This window comes from Oncorhynchus nerka, linkage group LG4, assembly GCF_034236695.1.
Source record: "Oncorhynchus nerka isolate Pitt River linkage group LG4, Oner_Uvic_2.0, whole genome shotgun sequence".
NCBI lineage: Eukaryota > Metazoa > Chordata > Actinopteri > Salmoniformes > Salmonidae > Oncorhynchus > Oncorhynchus nerka.
Window position 1 is genome coordinate 61,687,650 of NC_088399.1, and position 18,193 is coordinate 61,705,842.

The window sequence follows — 18,193 nt, forward strand, 5'->3', positions numbered from 1 at the left end:
CCACAAAAAAGTCTATGCTTACATGGGCAATGAGGCGCTGGGCCAATTTTTAAATGTGAATTCTTATTTATCGAACATGAAGAGAAAAAAATGTTTGACCCAGTGCTCTATGTTTAGGTGAACACTATTTCCATGTTGTTTGACCTCTGTTTGGTTTTGTCTCCTCAGGCCTTCCAGAAGGAGTTGGGGAAGAGGACCACTAGTGTCCACGCCCTGAAGCGCTCAGCCAGAGAACTGATGGAGACGGGCCGCGACGACACCGCCTGGGTCAAAGTTCAACTGCAAGAGCTCAGCAACCGCTGGGACACAGTCTGTGCCCTGTCCGTCACCAAGCAGACCCGTCTCCAGCAGGCCCTCAAACAGGTCAGTTGGGAAGAAGAAGCCATGGGGTTGTGCCATTTCTCTTTTTTTATGTAGTAATACAATACTTACAAGTTACAAGACTTTGAATTTTATGATCATTTAATGTAAAGATACCGATCATTTCAGTCCATCGTCTTTCCTTTCTTTAATGCGATCTGTTGACCCAGTATAGCGCATAATACCTTAAACTGGACTGTGAAAGCGCAATAAAACAGAAAACCTTTTTTCTCTATCCTTCTAATGATCCCTCCCTCTGTCATCCCTCTCTCTCAGGCGGAGGAGTTCCGCACGGCGGTGCGGCTGCTGCTGGAGTGGCTGTCGGAGGCGGAGCAGACGCTGCGTTTCCGCGGCGTGCTGCCCGAGGAGGCGGAGACTCTGCAGGCGCTGCTCCACACCCACCGGAACTTCATGGCCACGGTCGAGGAGAAGAGGACAGACGTGAACCGGGCAGCGGGCCAGGGCGAGGCCATCCTCACCGCGTGCCAGGCCGACTGCATCACCACCATCAAACACTGGATAACCATTATCCGCGCCCGCTTCGAAGAGGTAGGTTGGCTGGAGAGGGTAACGGGAGAGGGATGTATAGAGAGATAATGGGGGGGTAAAGATTTTTTAAAGCCCAGTTGGGCCATTTCAAGTGTTTCACCCATTTAATTGGTGCATTTTGCTTCTATAGGTCCTCACATGGGCCAAACAGCACGAGCAGCGTCTGGAAACGGCTCTGACAGAGCTACTCAACAACGCCACGCTGTTGGAGGAGCTGTTGTCATGGCTGCAGTGGGCAGAGACCACCCTAGTCCAGCGTGACGGAGAGACCCTTCCACAGGACATCCCTCAGCTCAAAACACTCATCACAGAACACCAGGTGAGAGGAGTCTACTTTTCTCAAACCCTCATTGGCTAAGTCACTATTCTAATTGTTTTCACTCTTTCCGATTGGCTGTGTCTAATGCCAATCCATTGTTCCCAGGTGTTTATGGAGGAGATGACCCGGAAGCAGCCTGACGTGGACAAAGTGACCAAGACTTACAAGAGGAAACCAGCAGAGCCCCCTAGCAGCCTAGCTGAGAGGAGAGGAGCTCGTACGTTACCTTATTTTACCTCACAGAGATGCATTTATAAAATGTTATATTGACTGCATATGTACCTAGAAATGAATAAGCAAAGATACAGTGGGTGCCTATTCCCCCAAAACATTCACAGTCCATCCTTGACTGACTTCACTGAAGGAGAAAAACAGTAAAAGTCGCCGAAATGCGGATTAACCGTGACACCTCTCCCTACAGGTAAAAACCAGCAGCAACAACAGCATCAACAGGCAGCGATGCAGGTCGCCGGGGGCAACCCCCGTCTGACCCAGCTCTGCTCAAGGTGGCAGCAGGTGTGGCTGCTTGCCCTCGACCGCCAGCGGAAGCTCAACGACGCCCTCGACAGGCTTGAAGAGGTACTGTATTGTAACAACGTGATCTCCCCTATTAGTGCAGTAGAGGGCTTGTAGACCCAGGTTTGAGACCTGCATCACTGGCACGTTCGCTACATTGGTTTCAAAAGTGGGATGTCTGTACATTTGCAGGGTGTTTTTTTGCAGGATATTGCTCTTCCTCATTTGTCTTACATTTATGTTCATTGTCTTTGTCCCCAGCTGAAAGAGTTTGCCAGCTTTGACTTTGATGTGTGGAGGAAGAAGTACATGCGCTGGATGAACCACAAGAAGTCGCGCGTCATGGACTTCTTCAGACGCATCGACAAGGACCAGGACGGAAAGATCACTCGCCAGGAGTTCATCGACGGCATCCTGGCCTCAAGTATGTTCTTCAGAGCTGGTTACACATTGTTAGCTCTGTTCTTTGCTCATAGCCTGCTCCAACTTAAACGCTAGTCAAGGCTTAGTCCTATCTTGATCATAAGTCCTATGTCGTTCTGATAAGTCCTATGTCGTTCTGATAAGTCCTATGTCGTTCTGATGAGTCCTATGTCGTTCTGATGAGTCCTATGTCGTTCTGATGAGTCCTATGTCGTTCGTCTGATAAGTCCTATGTCGTGATAAGTCCTATATCTTGGTGATTAGTCCTATATCTTGGTCATACAGTAAGTTCTATATCTTGGTGATTAGTCCTATATCTTGGTCATACAGTAAGTTCTATATCTTGGTGATTAGTCCTATATCTTGGTCATACAGAAAGTCCTATATCTTGGTGATTAGTCCTATATCTGGGTCACACAAAGTCCTATATCTTGGTGATTAGTCCTATATCTTGGTCACACAAAGTCCTATATCTTGGTCACACAGAAAGTCCTATATCGTGGTGATTAGTCCTATATCTTGGTCATACAGTAAGTTCTATATCTTGGTCACACAGAAAGTCCTATATCCTGGTGATTAGTCCTATATCTTGGTCATTGGAATTAGTCCTATATCCTGGTGATTCAGAAAGTCCTATATCTTGGTCACACAGAAAGTCCTATATCCTGGTGATTAGTCCTATATCTTGGTCATGCAGAAAGTCCTATATCCTGGTGATTAGTCCTATATCTTGGTCATACAGAAAGTCCTATCCTGGTGATTAGTCCTATATCTTGGTCATACAGTAAGTCCTATCCTGGTGATTAGTCCTATATCTTGGTCATACAGTAAGTCTATATCTTGGGGATTAGTCATATATCTTGGTCATACAGTAAGTCCTATATCTTGGGAATTAGTCCTATATCTTGGTTCATACAGAAAGTCCTATATCTTGGGGATTAGTCCTATATCTTGGTTCATACAGAAAGTCCTATCCTGGTGATTAGTCCTATATCTTGGTCATACAGAAAGTCCTATATCCTGGTGATTAGTCCTATATCTTGGTCATACAGAAAGTCCTATATCCTGGTGATTAGTCCTATATCTTGGTCATACAGAAAGTCCTATATCCTGGTGATTAGTCCTATATCTTGGTCATACAGAAAGTCCTATATCCTGGTGATTAGTCCTATATCTTGGTAATACAGAAAGTCCTATATCCTGGTGATTAGTCCTATATCTTGGTCATACAGAAAGTCCTATATCCTGGTGATTAGTCCTATATCTTTTCCTGACTGTTGGTTGTGTTGTGCAGAGTTCCCCACCAGCAGGTTGGAGATGACGGCGGTGGCAGACATCTTTGATCAGGACGGAGACGGTTACATCGACTACTACGAGTTTGTGGCGGCGCTGCACCCCAACAAGGACGCCTACCGGCCCACCACCGACGCTGACAAGATAGAAGACGAGGTGAGGAAGACACACACACACACACACAGATATACCCACCTATCATAAACCACACACACACACAAACACTTATTCTGAATTACAAAGCTGGACCTTTGACTTGCCGAGTCCAATAGCTCATGAATGGAGGTTAATGGCGCTAGCTTCGTGACTTTCCCCTCTCTCTTTTCTCACTCTGTGCAGGTGACCAGACAGGTGGCACAGTGTAAATGTGCCAAGCGGTTCCAGGTGGAGCAGATAGGAGAGAACAAGTACAGAGTAAGTCCTCCTCAGCCAGTGACTGTGTACACTTATCAACAGTTAATAAACACATGATTATATATTCTGTCTGCGTACTATGACTTAGTATTAGGTATGAGATATTGTATTTTTAAATACAGATGGGCCAGAGCAATTACAAGGTGAGTTACACCTGAGTCTACAGTGCTGTGGACGTAAACAACAATAATCTTAAAAGCTTTTTTTTTGCTTGGACAGCTTCTACTTAGCTAAATACAGTTTTCAGATCCTACTTGACGGAGTGAGTCTTGGTAATGTTAAGAATAATGTGCATTTTTTTTTTTTTTTAGTTTGCAGTCATGGTGGGTCTAGGGCTGAATCTAAAATGGCACCCTATTCCCTATATAGTGCACAACTTTTGACCATAGTGCACTACCTTTTGAACAGGGCCCTGGACAAAAGTAGAGCTCTATATAGAAGAGAATAGGTTGTCATTTCAGACACACCCTAGTGTTTTTTTAGCTGATGCTGGCTGTGTGTCACTACTTCTTTGAGCACCAATAACTGCTGTTGTTGAACTAACGAATGACATCACTCCATTCCTCACGCATTTAAATGTTAGCCAATAGCAGAAGCACTCAGCTGTATCCATGGAAATGCCGGCTTTGTAAGCAAGCTTCTCTAAGCTTTGCCATATACTCATATAAGGTGGTCACATATTATTGACAATTACGAAGAAATCCGCGGGCCAAAAAAAGAGCGTCTCACGGGCCGCATCTGGCCCGCGGACTGTATGTTGTGCACCCCGAAGCGCTTCAACGTGTCGTGTCTCTGTAGACATATCTCTAATCACAGCACTATGGGATTGATATGCTGTGTGTGCTTCCCACCAACAAACTAATATAACACTAAATATAACTTTTAAACCATAACATTTATCACAGCTCCAAGATTAGCAACTACTACCATCGCAGTTTTTTGTTGTTGTGATCTACATCATCATTATCCATGGGTTAATGACCTCCCGTGTCTGGCGAAAGACTCTGGACTATAAACTAACTGCACCGAGCTTGGGTCACGTGACACCACACCTCTCTGTCTGTCTGACTCTCTTCTTGTGTGTGTCCGGCTTCACCCTTCACTGACGGATCCATCTCGCTGTGAATTGTAAAAAATAAAAATAAAAGTCTTACGTAGAACGTAGAGTGAGCTACAGTTTAATTTCTCTTTCCAAATGAGGTCTTATCCAATGTCAGGTTTAGTCTGAAGTATTTTTTTTGTCTGTACAATGTTATTTCATTCTTTCTCTTTCTCTTTGTTTATTCCTCCTCCACGTCTGCTGGATTTATTGTAGTTCTTCCTTGGAAACCAGGTAAAGTTGACTCCAGTGATTGGTCCTTTTGAAATCTGCTTCCTGGATCTCCACCAATGCAGTGGCCTCAATTCTACCGCCACAAAAACTGTTGCCACGGTGACATTGCATTTCGTGTTTGATCGGAAATGACATAACGCCATCAAATATAGCACTACACTGTGGGTGCGAATTATGGAAGTGGGTTTCATAGGCCATTGAGGTTGTTCTCTTGGTGTGATTTTGCAGATTTGAAAGACTTATTTTGAGAATGACAATTTGGCAAACTGGAATGGGTTATAATGGGAACCAGGGTTTACCCTATCTGATTAGCTTTGGACTGGGGCAAATTGAAAAAATCATGCTGTTCTGAGAGTAATTCAAAATGAACATTGGGTCCCTTATCTGTTTGTGCTGTCTTGCCAACTCTATGGTCATTGTCACAATAATCAAACATTACCAAAGACTTGACAAGACAGCACAAACAGACACAGGCTCATCAAAGATCGCTCTGACTTGGTATTGCTTCATAGAAGCAAAACTCTCTGAAAGTGTAAATGTCCTTCTGCATGAAACAAAGCTGACTAAGGTAGAATGAAATCTTTTAGAGGTGACTATGGGAACTGATCTTTTGTTTTAGATTGTTGGGTAAGCTGGGCTTTTGACAAATAGGTGATTTTAATAGTATCATCAGTGCATATGGGTGTTGTAGTATAATTTGCATGGAGTGACGTATACTTTTGCTCTGATTGGTATGGGCTGCTGTGTAGAATGGCTTTTGGATTCAAAAGAAATCTCATGTCAATAATCGTTGTACTTGGTTGCAGTCACTGAATTCCTCTCTGTTTCTCCTCTCCGTTGCGGTGTTAGTTTGGAGACTCGCAGCAGTTGCGGTTGGTGCGTATCCTGCGCAGTACGGTCATGGTGCGGGTCGGAGGGGGCTGGATGGCCCTGGACGAGTTCCTGGTCAAGAACGATCCCTGCAGAGGTGAGGGGTTTATTTATGCACAGCCATACATGCATACATACATACATACATACATACATACATACAGAAGTTTACGTACTCTTAGGTTGGAGTCATTAAAACTCGTTTTTCAACCACTCCACAAATTTCTAGTTAACAAACTATAGTTTTGGCAAGTTGGTTATGACATCTACTTTGTGCATGACACAAGTCTTTTTTCTAACAATTGTTTACAGACAGATTATTTCACTTATAATTCACTGTATCACAATTCTAGTGGGTCAGAAGTCTACATACACTAAGTTGACTGTGCCTTTAAACAGCTTGGAAAATGCCAGAAAATGATGTCATGGCTTTAGAAGCTTCTGATTGGCTAATTTACATATTTGAGTCAATTGGAGGTGTACCTGTGGATGTTTTTCAAGGCCTACCTTAAAACTCAGTGCCTCTTTGCTTGACCCCATGGGAAAATCAAAAGAAATCAGCCAAATCAGCCAAAATAAATGGTAGACCTCCACAAGTCTGGTTCATCCTTGGGAGCAATTTCCAAACACCTGAAGGTACCACGTTCATCTGTACAAACAATAGAACGTAAGTATAAACACCATGGGACCACACAGCCGTCATATTTCTCAGGAAGGAGATGCGTTCTGTCTCCTAGAGATGAACGTACTTTGTGCGAAAAGTGCAAATCAATCCCAGAACAACAGCAAAGGACCTTGTGAAGATGCTGGAGGAAACGGGCACAAAAGTATCTATATCCACAGTTAAACGAGTCCTATATCAACCTAACCTGAAAGGCTGCTCAGCAAGGAAGAAGCCACTGCTCCAAAACCGCCATTAAAAAAGCCAGACTACGGTTTGCAACTGCACATGGGGACTTAGATGGTACTTTTTGGAGAAATGTCCCCTGGTCTGATGAAACAAAAATAGAACTGTTTGGCCATAATGACCATCGATATGTTTGGAGAATAAAGGGGGAGGCTTGCAAGCCGAGGAACAACATCCCAACCGTGAATCACGGGGGGTGGCAGCATCATGTTGTGAGTGTGCTTTTCTGCAGGAGGGACTGGTGCATTTCACAAAATAGATGGCATCATGAGGTGGGAAATGATGTGGATATATTGAAGCAACATCTCAAGATATCAGTCAGGAAGTTAAAGGTTGGCCGCAAATGGGTCTTCCAAATGGACAATGACCCCATGCATACTTCCAAAGTTGTGGCAAAAGGGCTTAAGGACAACAAAGTCAATGTATTGGAGTGGCCATCACAAAGCCCTGACCTCAATCCCATAGAAAATGTGTGGGCAGAACTGAAAAAGCATGTGCGAGTAAGGAGGCCTACAAACCTGACTCCGTTACACCAGCTCTGTCATGGTGAATGGGCCAAAATTTAGCCAACTTATTGTGGGAAGCTTGTGGAAGGCTACCCAAAACATTTGACCCAAGTTAAACAATTTAATGGCATTTCTATCGAATACTAATTGAGTGTATGTAAACTTCTGACCCACTGGGAATGTGATGAAAAAAATAAAAGCTGAAATAAATCATTCTCTCTACTATTATTCTGACATTTCACATTCTTAAAATAAAGTGGTGATCCTAAGACAGAGAATTTTTACTTGGATTAAATGTCAGGAATTGTGAAAAACTTGAGTTTAAATGTATTTGGCTAAGGCGTATGTAAACTTCCGACTTCAACTGTACATACAAATATTGAGTACAAATACAGAATGCACGTACACACATACTCACATACACACACACAGTTACAGAGTAGAAAATTGCAAGGCGCTGGTTACACTGTGGGGGTCAAAGTGTAACATATGGTACTACAGTCCACTGTTTAAACTAACAACTGGTCGGACATCTTACATATAACCTTTCAGGTTAACAGTTTTCAGAGTTCTGTCTTTTCCATAGCTGTCTACTGTGGTCCTCAGGGCAGAGTCTCTCTCTCTTTTTCTCCATCAGCCCTTCTTTCTCTTCATCCCTTTCTATAATAGTTCTTTGAGTCGGGGGGGGGGGGGGGGGGCTTGAATCATCTCCATCTCTCGCTCTCTCTCTCTCTCTCTCTCTCTTTTTCTCCTCTCTTACTCTTTTTCTCCTGCGACACAATCATTCTTTCAGAGCAGTATTGCATGGTGCATGTTCTTCAGTTCTCTCCCTCCCTTACCTTTCCTTCTTCCCTCTCTCCTTTTCTCTCCCCTTCCAGTGCAACATCCTGGACTTAAGATCCTTCGCTCCGACTCCAGTAGCACCATTTCATCTCGTATAGGTTGGGTTCCTCTCTCGCGCTCCCTCTCTCCTTTTTCTCCCTGCGCCTCTTTTCCGTTCTCTCTCTCTCTCTCACTTCCCTCTTGGTTGTTGTTTTCTTTTTGCCGTGCTTTGCTGTCTGTGACACTGAACTAACGTTTCTTACCCTTTCTGGCTACATGCTAATGCTAGCGCGAGGGATCTGTATCACAGGTTATAGGTCTGTCACTGACCCGTGTCTTTGTTTTCAAGTTGTTATAGCCACTTGGGGTCCCCTGATGTGTCCACCTCCTCAACCTTGGGGACTTCACCTGTGTTTTTACTCCTTTGCCACTGTCTACTGTGTTGAAGTGAAAGAGAGAGAGAAAGTGTGTTTTGTGTGTGTGTGTGTGTATGCGAGAGAGACCGCTAAAGTAGATGGAATGTATGTGTCTTGTCAATGTGTTTCCATCTCGCCCGTGAGCACGCCACTATTTCACCTTGTCTCTTGTGTCTCTCAGTGACGGTCACTCCTGGCTATTTCTGCTGCAGAGGTACCTACACTCCCTCTCGCTTCCATTGCTCTCTCTCTCTCTCTCTCTCTCTCTCTCTCTCTGTCCATCCCCCCCAGCTCTAAATCGCTTGTTCTAACCGCCCATCTGCTTGTATCTATGTGTGGGCGTGTGTATGTTTAAACATGTCTAAGTCTTGTCCGTGGGCCAGTCCACGTCATGCTTCCCACTCAAAAAAAAAAAAAAAAAAGGATTGGCCAACCCTGGTCTTGGTGGTGATGGTTGCCATGTGGATCCAAAATGGCTGCACGGTTTGACGGGCCAGTCCCATTAAAAAACAGAGCCCGTCTAAGACCTGGGTGTGGCCAGCCTGGGTTTCTATTAGCACTCTTTAAATGTGATGGTGGGTGGGGACTGAATTAGAGGGTGCACCTGACTCGCTGGGGGATGTAATTGCAGGGCGCGCACCCATTTATTATCGACTGGCCTTTGCTGCTCTTGCTAGTGGATGACTCTGAGGGGGTGTGTTCTGTCCTGGGTATAGCGTCTGACCACGGCTCCGGTGACCTGCTGCTAATGCTAGCTGCAGCCCTTTCATCTCTCTCTCTCTCTCTCTCTCTCTCTGTCTCTCTCTCTCTCTCTCTCTCTCTCTCTCTGTGTGTCTCTCTGTCTCTGTGTGTCTCTCTGTCTCTCTCTGTCTCTCTCTCCGTCTCTCTCTCTGTCTCTCTCTGTCTCTTTCTCTCTGTCTCTTTCTCTCTTTCTCTCTTTCTCTCTCTGTCTCTCTTTCTCTCTCTGTCTCTCTCTCTCTCTCTCTCTCTGTCTCTCTCTGTCTCTGTCTCTCTGTGGCTGGCTTTTCTGGGCTTAAGATGTTGTGTGCTGGGGCTGCTGAACTATCTTGTCTAAGAATGCTTCTATGAGTGTCTATGGGAGGGGAGTCCCCCATGGTACTGTATTGGGGCTCCCCCAAAGCATAACCGGGCATGCCCCCACATAAGCGCGCCAAACACACCGTTTATGAATTAGGGAATGAATAAAGGAGTCAACGGAGCGACTCCCTCGCAGTGAGAGAAGAGGCTGTGGTTTGGTTTACAGACAGACCTCTGTGTTCTAGCTATAGAACCAGACATAGAACAGTTGTTCTATTAGTGTGGCTATAACATATAAAAATGTACTATTTATGTCCATACTTTGAAACATTTTTCTCGCTAGTAGTTTGGATACACTGATCTCTAACCTCTGTGTGAGGATGCCTTGCTGCCATCCTCTATCCCCTCTGCACCGTCACAAACACACCCACTTCCTCTTCCCCTTAAAAAAGTAGCCCAGCCAGAAGTGCACTTCACCGACTCTGATTCCCTCCCCCTACCCTACTCAAATCTGACTCGACCATACAGTGCACTGACTCGCTGCTCTGCACTGCGTCCGTAATTGACTGAACATGACTTACTTTGTCTCCCTCTTTCTTTCACACTCTTTCTCTATCTCGCTCTCCTTCTTCCCTTCCTCCCTCATTCCAGCCCGAGGCCGTACCAACCTGGAGCTGCGTGAGAAGTTCATCCTACCGGAGGGGGCTTCCCAGGGCCTGGCAGCGTTCCGTTCCCGTGGCCGGCGCTCCAAACCCGGCTCCCGCACAGCCTCGCCCACCCGCTCCTCCTCCTCAGCCTCACACAGCGCACATAGCTGCGCCTCCCTGCCCTCCACTCCCGCCACCCCTACCGCCTCCTCCAGAGTAAGTGCCCCCAAACCCCTTCTTCCCCGTAGAAATACAATTACTAGAATGGGAAAAGCTCCCCAGACCATGAAAACTTTACCGAACCGGTGTACTCATGATTGACTCAATATGGTATTATGTTCTATGGGAGCGAGGTGATAGAACTATATAGCCCTTAAAGAGAGATCTCCATGCTTCTCTTAACATCATATGTTGGTTACCATGTTAGGTACAGTAGAAGTCTGTCGCGAAGATCGGTAGTGTCTTTTAATGTAGGCTGAGCAATTACACAATCTACTTTAATTGCTGTGGAAAAGCAAAGTGGACATGGTTTCTCTCTAAGTGTTCCTAATGCAAACAAAGACTAAAATGGAAACTGCAAGAATACACTACACACATACATAACAATACTACAATACATGTTCACAAACTGCAGTCAATCAATGTCACGTCGGTCATGTCACAAATTGTTTTGTTGAATTTTTGGTATTTTACCCCCCTTTTCTCCCCAATTTTGTGATATCCAATTTGCAATCCAATTACGATCTTGTCTCATCGCTGCAACTCCCCAACGGGCTCGGGTGAGAAGAAGGTCGAGTCATGACATTTCCGAAACATGACCTGCCAAACCCGCGCCACGTGCCCGCTTAACCCGGAAGCCAGCCGCACCAATGTGTCGAAGGAAACACTGTTCAACTGACGACCAGTCAGCCTGCAGGCGCCCGGCCCGCCACAAGGAGTTGCTAGAGCACGATGAGCCAAGTAAAGACGCCTCAAGCTCTGTGATGCAGTGCCTAAGACCGCTGCGACACTCGAGAGGCCCCATGTCAGAGTTTTTGTTCTCACCATGTCTTGTTGTTTGTCTCGGTGGCCCATCTTCTCACCCACTTTCTTACAATGGTTGTTGTCACACTGGTTCGTCTTCGCACTAAATGTGTGTCGATTACACTCAAAGGTCGAGTTTTGATGATCTCAGTTCCAGTGGAGGTCAGTGCCATTTAAGATGAGGGAAGCCAAGCTTTTTTTCTCATGAGAATGGCCTTATTTCTATTACAGCATATTGGATGACTGTCATTCATATTCCATTCACCCAGTTCAGTGTAACAGTGATCGGTTTAAGCTACTACTATGAATGAAAGTTTACAACGTAGGTGCACACAGTTCGAGAGAACTTTGTGTGACAGATAGTGACACATGACCTGCATCTAGCTGATCTAGGGTGTAATCATTAGTCCAGCAGTTGCAAATGAGAGTTTCTTGCCTCTGCTTCATTTTGGAAGAAATTAATTTGTTCAAAACTCTTCGACTATTGTCTTTCTCTCTCTTTGAGTCAAATTCTCACCACATTTTATGCACTGCAGTGCTAGCTAGCTGTCTTATGCTTTCAGTACTAGATTCATTCTCTGATCCTTTGATTGGGTGGACAACATGTCAGTTCATGCTGCAAGAGCTCTGATAGGTTGGAGGACATAATTGTCATAATTACTGTATAAGTCTATGGAAGGGGGTGTGAACCAAGAGCCTCCTAGGTTTTGTATTGAAGTCAATGTACCCAGAGGAGGACAGAAGCTACCCTACAGAGTGCTGCTGATGCTACTGTAGACATTAGTTGCAAAAAAGTGTATTTTAATCAATTGTTTTGTGACGTAAAACTATACAAAATATATTAATCTAAAAAGGACGACTTTTTAAATGGTTAAAAAAAATCTATTTTTAGGAAATTCACTGAGGAGGATGGTCCTCCTCTGAGAAACCTCCACTGCTCAGTTCAATGTAACACACCTCTCTGGCCTTTCTCACGTCTACCACTGACTCCTAAACCCTAGACAATGATGCTTTTGTATTACTTAGTGTAGCACCACTGGTCATATATTCAATCGGTCAGGTTACTGTAGCCTCAGTCAAAATGGAAAAGTATATGGTCATCGCAAGTATACCATCATCGCTACCTAGTGGTGCAGTCCAACCAAGGTGCATAAAATGAGGAATGAACAGAGTCTAAACAAGACATTCAGTCAGTCTTGGAGGACAAAGAATGAAGCCATATTACCCAGAATACCCAGAATTATCTGTATTGTTGTCACTGATCGTTAGTTGTGTAGTCTGTTTATTGTGTGATTTTTGTATCGCGTGTGTGTGTGTGTGTCTTTGTCTGTCTATGTTGGATGGTCCTGTTTCTACATGTCAACTGCAATCACCACGTCTTTAACTGTGACATTTTTATTTCTGGTTCTGCTTTGTTTTTGTCTTTCTTTTGTCTCCTAAATCCCTTCAAACCACCCCCTGCTAACCTCGCTTGGAAAATGTACTGTTTTTCGTTCTGTGTTTTGTAAATCCTTCCGCTGTCGCACCAAAAACACACTGCGCTACACTACCTGCCTCCCCTCCTTCCCCTTCCTCCCTTTCCCCATTTTCCTTTCCTCGACTTTCCTGCTCCTCTCCTTGCTTCTCCTCCTCCTTTTATTCTCCTTGGCTGCCTCCCTCCTTCCCTCCCTCCTTCCCTTTGGTTATCCCAGTCCTCAAACTCTCGTGGCTATGCCAAGCCCTGGCTGGCACACAGTAAAACGCCAACGCCAACCAAGTGCCAGTCCTGCCCAGACCACGACCACACCACCCCTGGGCACGAGGTAACAAACTGACCCCTCCCGCCACCCGTCCCAAGCCCCAGCGAACTAATAATGCACCAACTCACACACACTGTCACTCACTTACGGGGGTGGCCATATACACCCTGCATAAGTGCACACTGTGCAATGGGACCATGAAGATCTAAAAGACGTGACATTCAAATTCAGCTTTAAGACTGAATATATTTGCGTTATATCTTGTTTCACCGTTTCTTGCTCAATAGGCCAGTTAAACGTATTCATATGTGAATTGTCACAATATTTTAGGCCCCCGGCAAGAAGCAACTGGCAGTAGGTCAATAGAGATTCCAAGTGACATCCTTTTAAAGAGCAAGTAGTGAGAAATTGTATAATTATTAGTGAACTCCATCTGGTAGTTCTAGGGATTTAGTTTGGTCGTCTTGTTGGTCATTTTTCAAATGGCGTGTCTGCTGTATTATGCTAGTATTGGGATGATGCTTGAAAGTAGTACCTGCTCCTTTCGTTAAAGGTCGACGCAGCAATATGTTATCATCATACACATCGGGACAACATCCTGGCTCCAAGTGTCAACAACAACGAAAAATTCAAATCCACTATTGACTTCCCAATGTTGGCATGCCTCAAGACTCGAATTGGGAAGAGCCAAAAGTGTGACAGCCTTTGCAGACTCGTACTCTGTTTGGCTGACGTCGTCCCGCCGTGTACGATGATGTCATATTGTGGAGTCTACCTTTTTAAAGGGCCAATGCAGTCAAACATTTTATTTCCTATTATATTTCTATATATATATATAATCATCATCTTTTTCCACACCGAGTTGGAAATCGTTTAAATTGTGAAAAGGATGATAATGGCCTTTAAGTGTAAGAGCTGTTTGAAAAGGTTGTCTGAAATGTCAGTCTGTTTTGACCTTCCATGCGGCAAAAGAGTTAATAGACCAATGAGAAAGAATTCTCTGCCACCAGCAGCTGATTTTCAGTTTTCCCTCCCCACTCAAACCACTCCTAGCAAAATTCCTGCTTAAGAAATTGCTCTTTGCTAAGAAGCTATTTTTGTTTACTTTTAACCATATGAATTGACAACAATCACAGGAAGGTATTTCATTGTTACCCAGAAATGATTTGATATTGATGTAAAAACAGCTGTTTCTTAATCCTGGTCCCGGGCACCTGAAGGGTCAGTCTGGTTTTTGTCCGAGCAGGTGTGTAGTGTTGAGGCAAAAACAAAAATGTGCACCCCCTTTTTGGTCCTCAGGACCAGGATTAAGAAACGCTGCTTTAATGTATTCAGTAGCACCGTTTGCCACTGTCTGACATTCCCTGTGTCTGTCTATAGGGGGCAGTTTCGGGGTCCAAGCTGAAGAGGCCCACCTTCCACTCCAGCCGAGGGTCTCTGACTGGAGAGAATGGAGGAGCTACACCCACTTCTACTAAACCTGGACGCACCGGTAAGAACCAAGTCCTCTGATTTTTTTTATAGCAGATTTGATTCCCATTTTCAGTTCTCTATTTGTGTTGTCTTGGAACATGTGATTCCCGTAATGAAAACGAGACTAAACATATATATTTTTTTAATCTATTCACGTTCTATCTCTCATTTACCTACCCCCTCCTCCTTTCTCCCTCTCTCCTCAACTCCTCTCAGACCCCAGGCGTACCCCATCGGGAGCCAGTGGTGCTGCCAGCCGGGCGGGCAGCAGAGCGGGCAGCAGGGCCAGCAGCCGGCGGGGCAGCGACGCTTCGGATGCCTCGGAGCTCCTGGAGACGCGCTCGGCCTGCTCGGACACCTCGGACACCCCCCGGCGACCAGGAGCAGCCAAGCCCTCCAAGATCCCTACCATCTCCAAGAAGACCCCAAGCCCCAAGACACCCGCTTCTGGGAAGAAGTAGTGAAGGAGACGTGTAAAAAACCATCATACATCTAACTATAGAGCTGGTTTGACTCCACGGGCTACCCCAGCCCCCCCAAACACCAGCGAGGATGAAATGGAGAGGAAGATGTCCAAACTATACAATTAGATCAGGTAGAACGGACCGTCTTCCATTTCAAAGAGATGCTCTATAGTGGACAGACTACTGGCGGCCATATTGGTCACATTTGATCCAAACATCCATCCATAGGGCTTGCATGGGATTCATGCACCAAGACTACTGTATGGAAGGCAGGTAGAGAGGGGGATAGATGGGGGGAGAAATATCTTTCTCTTTTTTTTCCCACTTTCGTACACACACTCACTGGGGGGCATCGAGGCCCGGGTTCGTGCACTTAGACTAGGGTGAAACAGGACAGAACTTCCCCCTTTAAAACCCAGATCCCAGTTTGCCTTCCAGTCTCCTGTGCGCTCTCTCTCGTAACGGGATTGTGCTAAGACTGTTTCAGAGAAAGCCACAGCAGTTTGAACCAACCAACATGATGCTGCCTTATTTGTGTTGCACATTTCTGTCCTTACTTTTACCTAATCTGAGTTCCACAGAGCGTTAGGTAGAGCCTTGTAACTACTTTGTGCATGTACACACTGACACACACACAACTGAAATACGCACACACACATTGAGGGTAGTGATGAAATGACTCAGAACTTGCTGGAGAATGGCATTCCGAAGAACTGGATTGTGGGTATTGTGGAAATTGTTTCTCCCCGGGAGTTAAACAGAAAATATATCCAATGACTGCCATCTTGTTTTTTACTCTCCTGGACTGGGAAGTGAAGAGGAATTTCACTTCATGTCTGTGGGTCGGGAACAACCGGACTAGCGTGGATTTATGTTCAGTGTGTGGGCTGCCCCACTCTGACTACTGCCTAAACCTCAAGCCTAGGAGACCGTGGAAGTGGTGGGAAACACACATACACACTGCAATGTCCTCACAAACCACTGCAACAATCAGTGTGTTTGGTCGGTGGGAGTGTGTGTTTGATGGAATGGAGGGTTTGTCATATGGCCCCATTAGTCTGAAGCTAACACTCAAATTTAAAGATTACTTCTTGGCTGGGACCCCACTAACAGCAAAAACGTGACAAAATGTGTAACAATGAAGTGGCTTGTAAGGACATGCACAATTTAACACAATTGAAACTAGGTTTATTCCAGATTAGAGATTGAAAACCGGCGCACACTGACAGTCTGTATCGCTGTAATTCCACTTCGCCCCCCTCCGTTGCCGCTGGGAACCCCCAGAGCAGCAGACATAAATGTTTGTGTATACGCGTGTCGTCGTCACGCGGTACAGAAATCAGAGGTCCTCCGCGTGCATCGCTGTGTGCAAAGATTTGATTTGTGAATGTCTTTCTTTCATTCTGGTTCATTTATAATCCTGTTGTATTTTTTTGTTTGTTGCTTTTCTAGCTTAAGAAAACAGTTTTATTTATTTTTCAGTTCTGTATCATATCACCTTGGAGAATGATTAGTATTAAGATGAATGAAGTCATGGTATTTTGTACCAAGGAAAATGTCCGCTCCTCTCTTCAACGTTGTATGTTTCTACTTCTTCATAACATTACTCAACCAGGAAGCTGACTGATTCCCATGGCAGCCTTTTTTTTTCTTTTTTTTTTGCTAATGACTACAACTCCCAGAACATGACCAAAGGGGGTTGCCCTTATTGTGTTGGCAAAAAAAAACTATGAATATGAATGAAAGGGAGCTGAAGGGGCCAATGAGAGAACCCCTAGTGTCCCGCCTTATAGGCGTTTGAATTGTCTTGTCTTTGATGGCTGCAAATGTGCTTCCCTGTTTGTTGATGTGAGAGCTGAAGTATATGAAAACCTAATGAACACAAATGACATCTTAAGGTGATTTTTATTTATTTATTGTCTCTTTTGGGGGTGGGGATCCGGGCGCAGGAGAGGAACTCACCTTTTGGTGTTATTCAGTGTGATGAAGAGAAAATATGGAGGGGGGGGGGCGGTTAGAAGTCAATTGTGTAAAATAAAAATATAAGATTATAAACCTTTTTGTTCTCATTTTGTATTAAAAAATATGCTTGCAGTAAAAAAAGAAATATTTTGTCGTTGTGGATTTGATTTTAATTTCATTTGGGGGGAAATTGTGTGTGTGTATACGCACATGCGTGTTCCCATGCGTGTCCTTGAGTCTGTAGACCACAGTCTCTGCACACCGGAAATGGCTTGGTAATTAGGGTTGGGGTACAATTAGTGTCTCCAGAGATAAGAACACGCCCTGTAGTAGGATCTTCAACAGAGGGAGGGACGTCTCTGTGGTCATGGATGGGTGTGTTTCTCTGGCACTTTCTATTCTACAGTATATCGTGGGGAAATGTCGCTGAGGTCTATCTCATTCTCTGCTTCCACAGTAGCTAAGTATACGACTTGGTTTGTGTGTGTTAGGGGAGGAGATGGAGCTATTACGTCCTCTCCGTTAGAGAGAGAAAATGAAAATCACCTTGGGTTTATTTGGCAGATGGGGTTTGCTCTTTTATAGTCTTCTCTGTGCAGCTGTGTGTCTGTGTTTACATGGACCTATCCGAACCCACTCACATCCTCTCCCACCATCCCCATCTGTCCTCACCACCTATCCTTGCTCCGACAACAGACTGACGGACTCACTATCCTTCTCTCACCGTTCTCTCTCCATCCGTCATTCCTCTCTCCGGCCCTAAAATCCCTCAACACTGGAGAAACAAAAACAAAAACACCACAGAAAATACTCATTCCTGGCACTTCTGACTCCCTGGCCTTAGAAAAGATGCTGTTTGGTTTGGTCTGTGTGTATTTTTGCTGTTCAAAGTGGCCGCAAGTCCCAGGGTGCTTTTGATGTCAAACAAACACAAACTGGCATTGAACTGACCCTCACTACTATATTTGAGCCCGTGTCATTTCTCCCCTCAAATCCCTTGCTATCCCACACACAGGATTGCAGTCAAACTGGAAGGAGGTAAAGGCAACTCGCAATCTGTTTAACAGGAAATTAAAACGTATAAATACCGAAAACAATTTTATAGGGTACACGTTTTGT

General features: G+C 44.8%; 1 protein-coding gene across 1 annotated transcript in view; it reads left to right on the top strand.

Annotated features, from left to right (window-relative positions):
- Positions 1-17,224, top strand: part of LOC115118813 (microtubule-actin cross-linking factor 1-like) — a 268,887-nt gene extending 251,663 nt beyond the window's left edge. Inside the window, 16 exon segments of the mRNA XM_065017706.1 lie at positions 169-363; positions 637-909; positions 1,040-1,228; positions 1,334-1,445; positions 1,650-1,807; positions 2,006-2,168; positions 3,462-3,616; positions 3,800-3,874; positions 3,997-4,017; positions 5,190-5,207; positions 6,057-6,174; positions 8,369-8,431; positions 10,418-10,629; positions 13,128-13,238; positions 14,556-14,667; positions 14,865-17,224. Of these exon segments, the coding sequence (XP_064873778.1) occupies positions 169-363; positions 637-909; positions 1,040-1,228; positions 1,334-1,445; positions 1,650-1,807; positions 2,006-2,168; positions 3,462-3,616; positions 3,800-3,874; positions 3,997-4,017; positions 5,190-5,207; positions 6,057-6,174; positions 8,369-8,431; positions 10,418-10,629; positions 13,128-13,238; positions 14,556-14,667; positions 14,865-15,109 (2,220 nt within the window). The 3' untranslated portion in view covers positions 15,110-17,224.
- Positions 17,225-18,193: the final 969 nt, after the last annotated feature.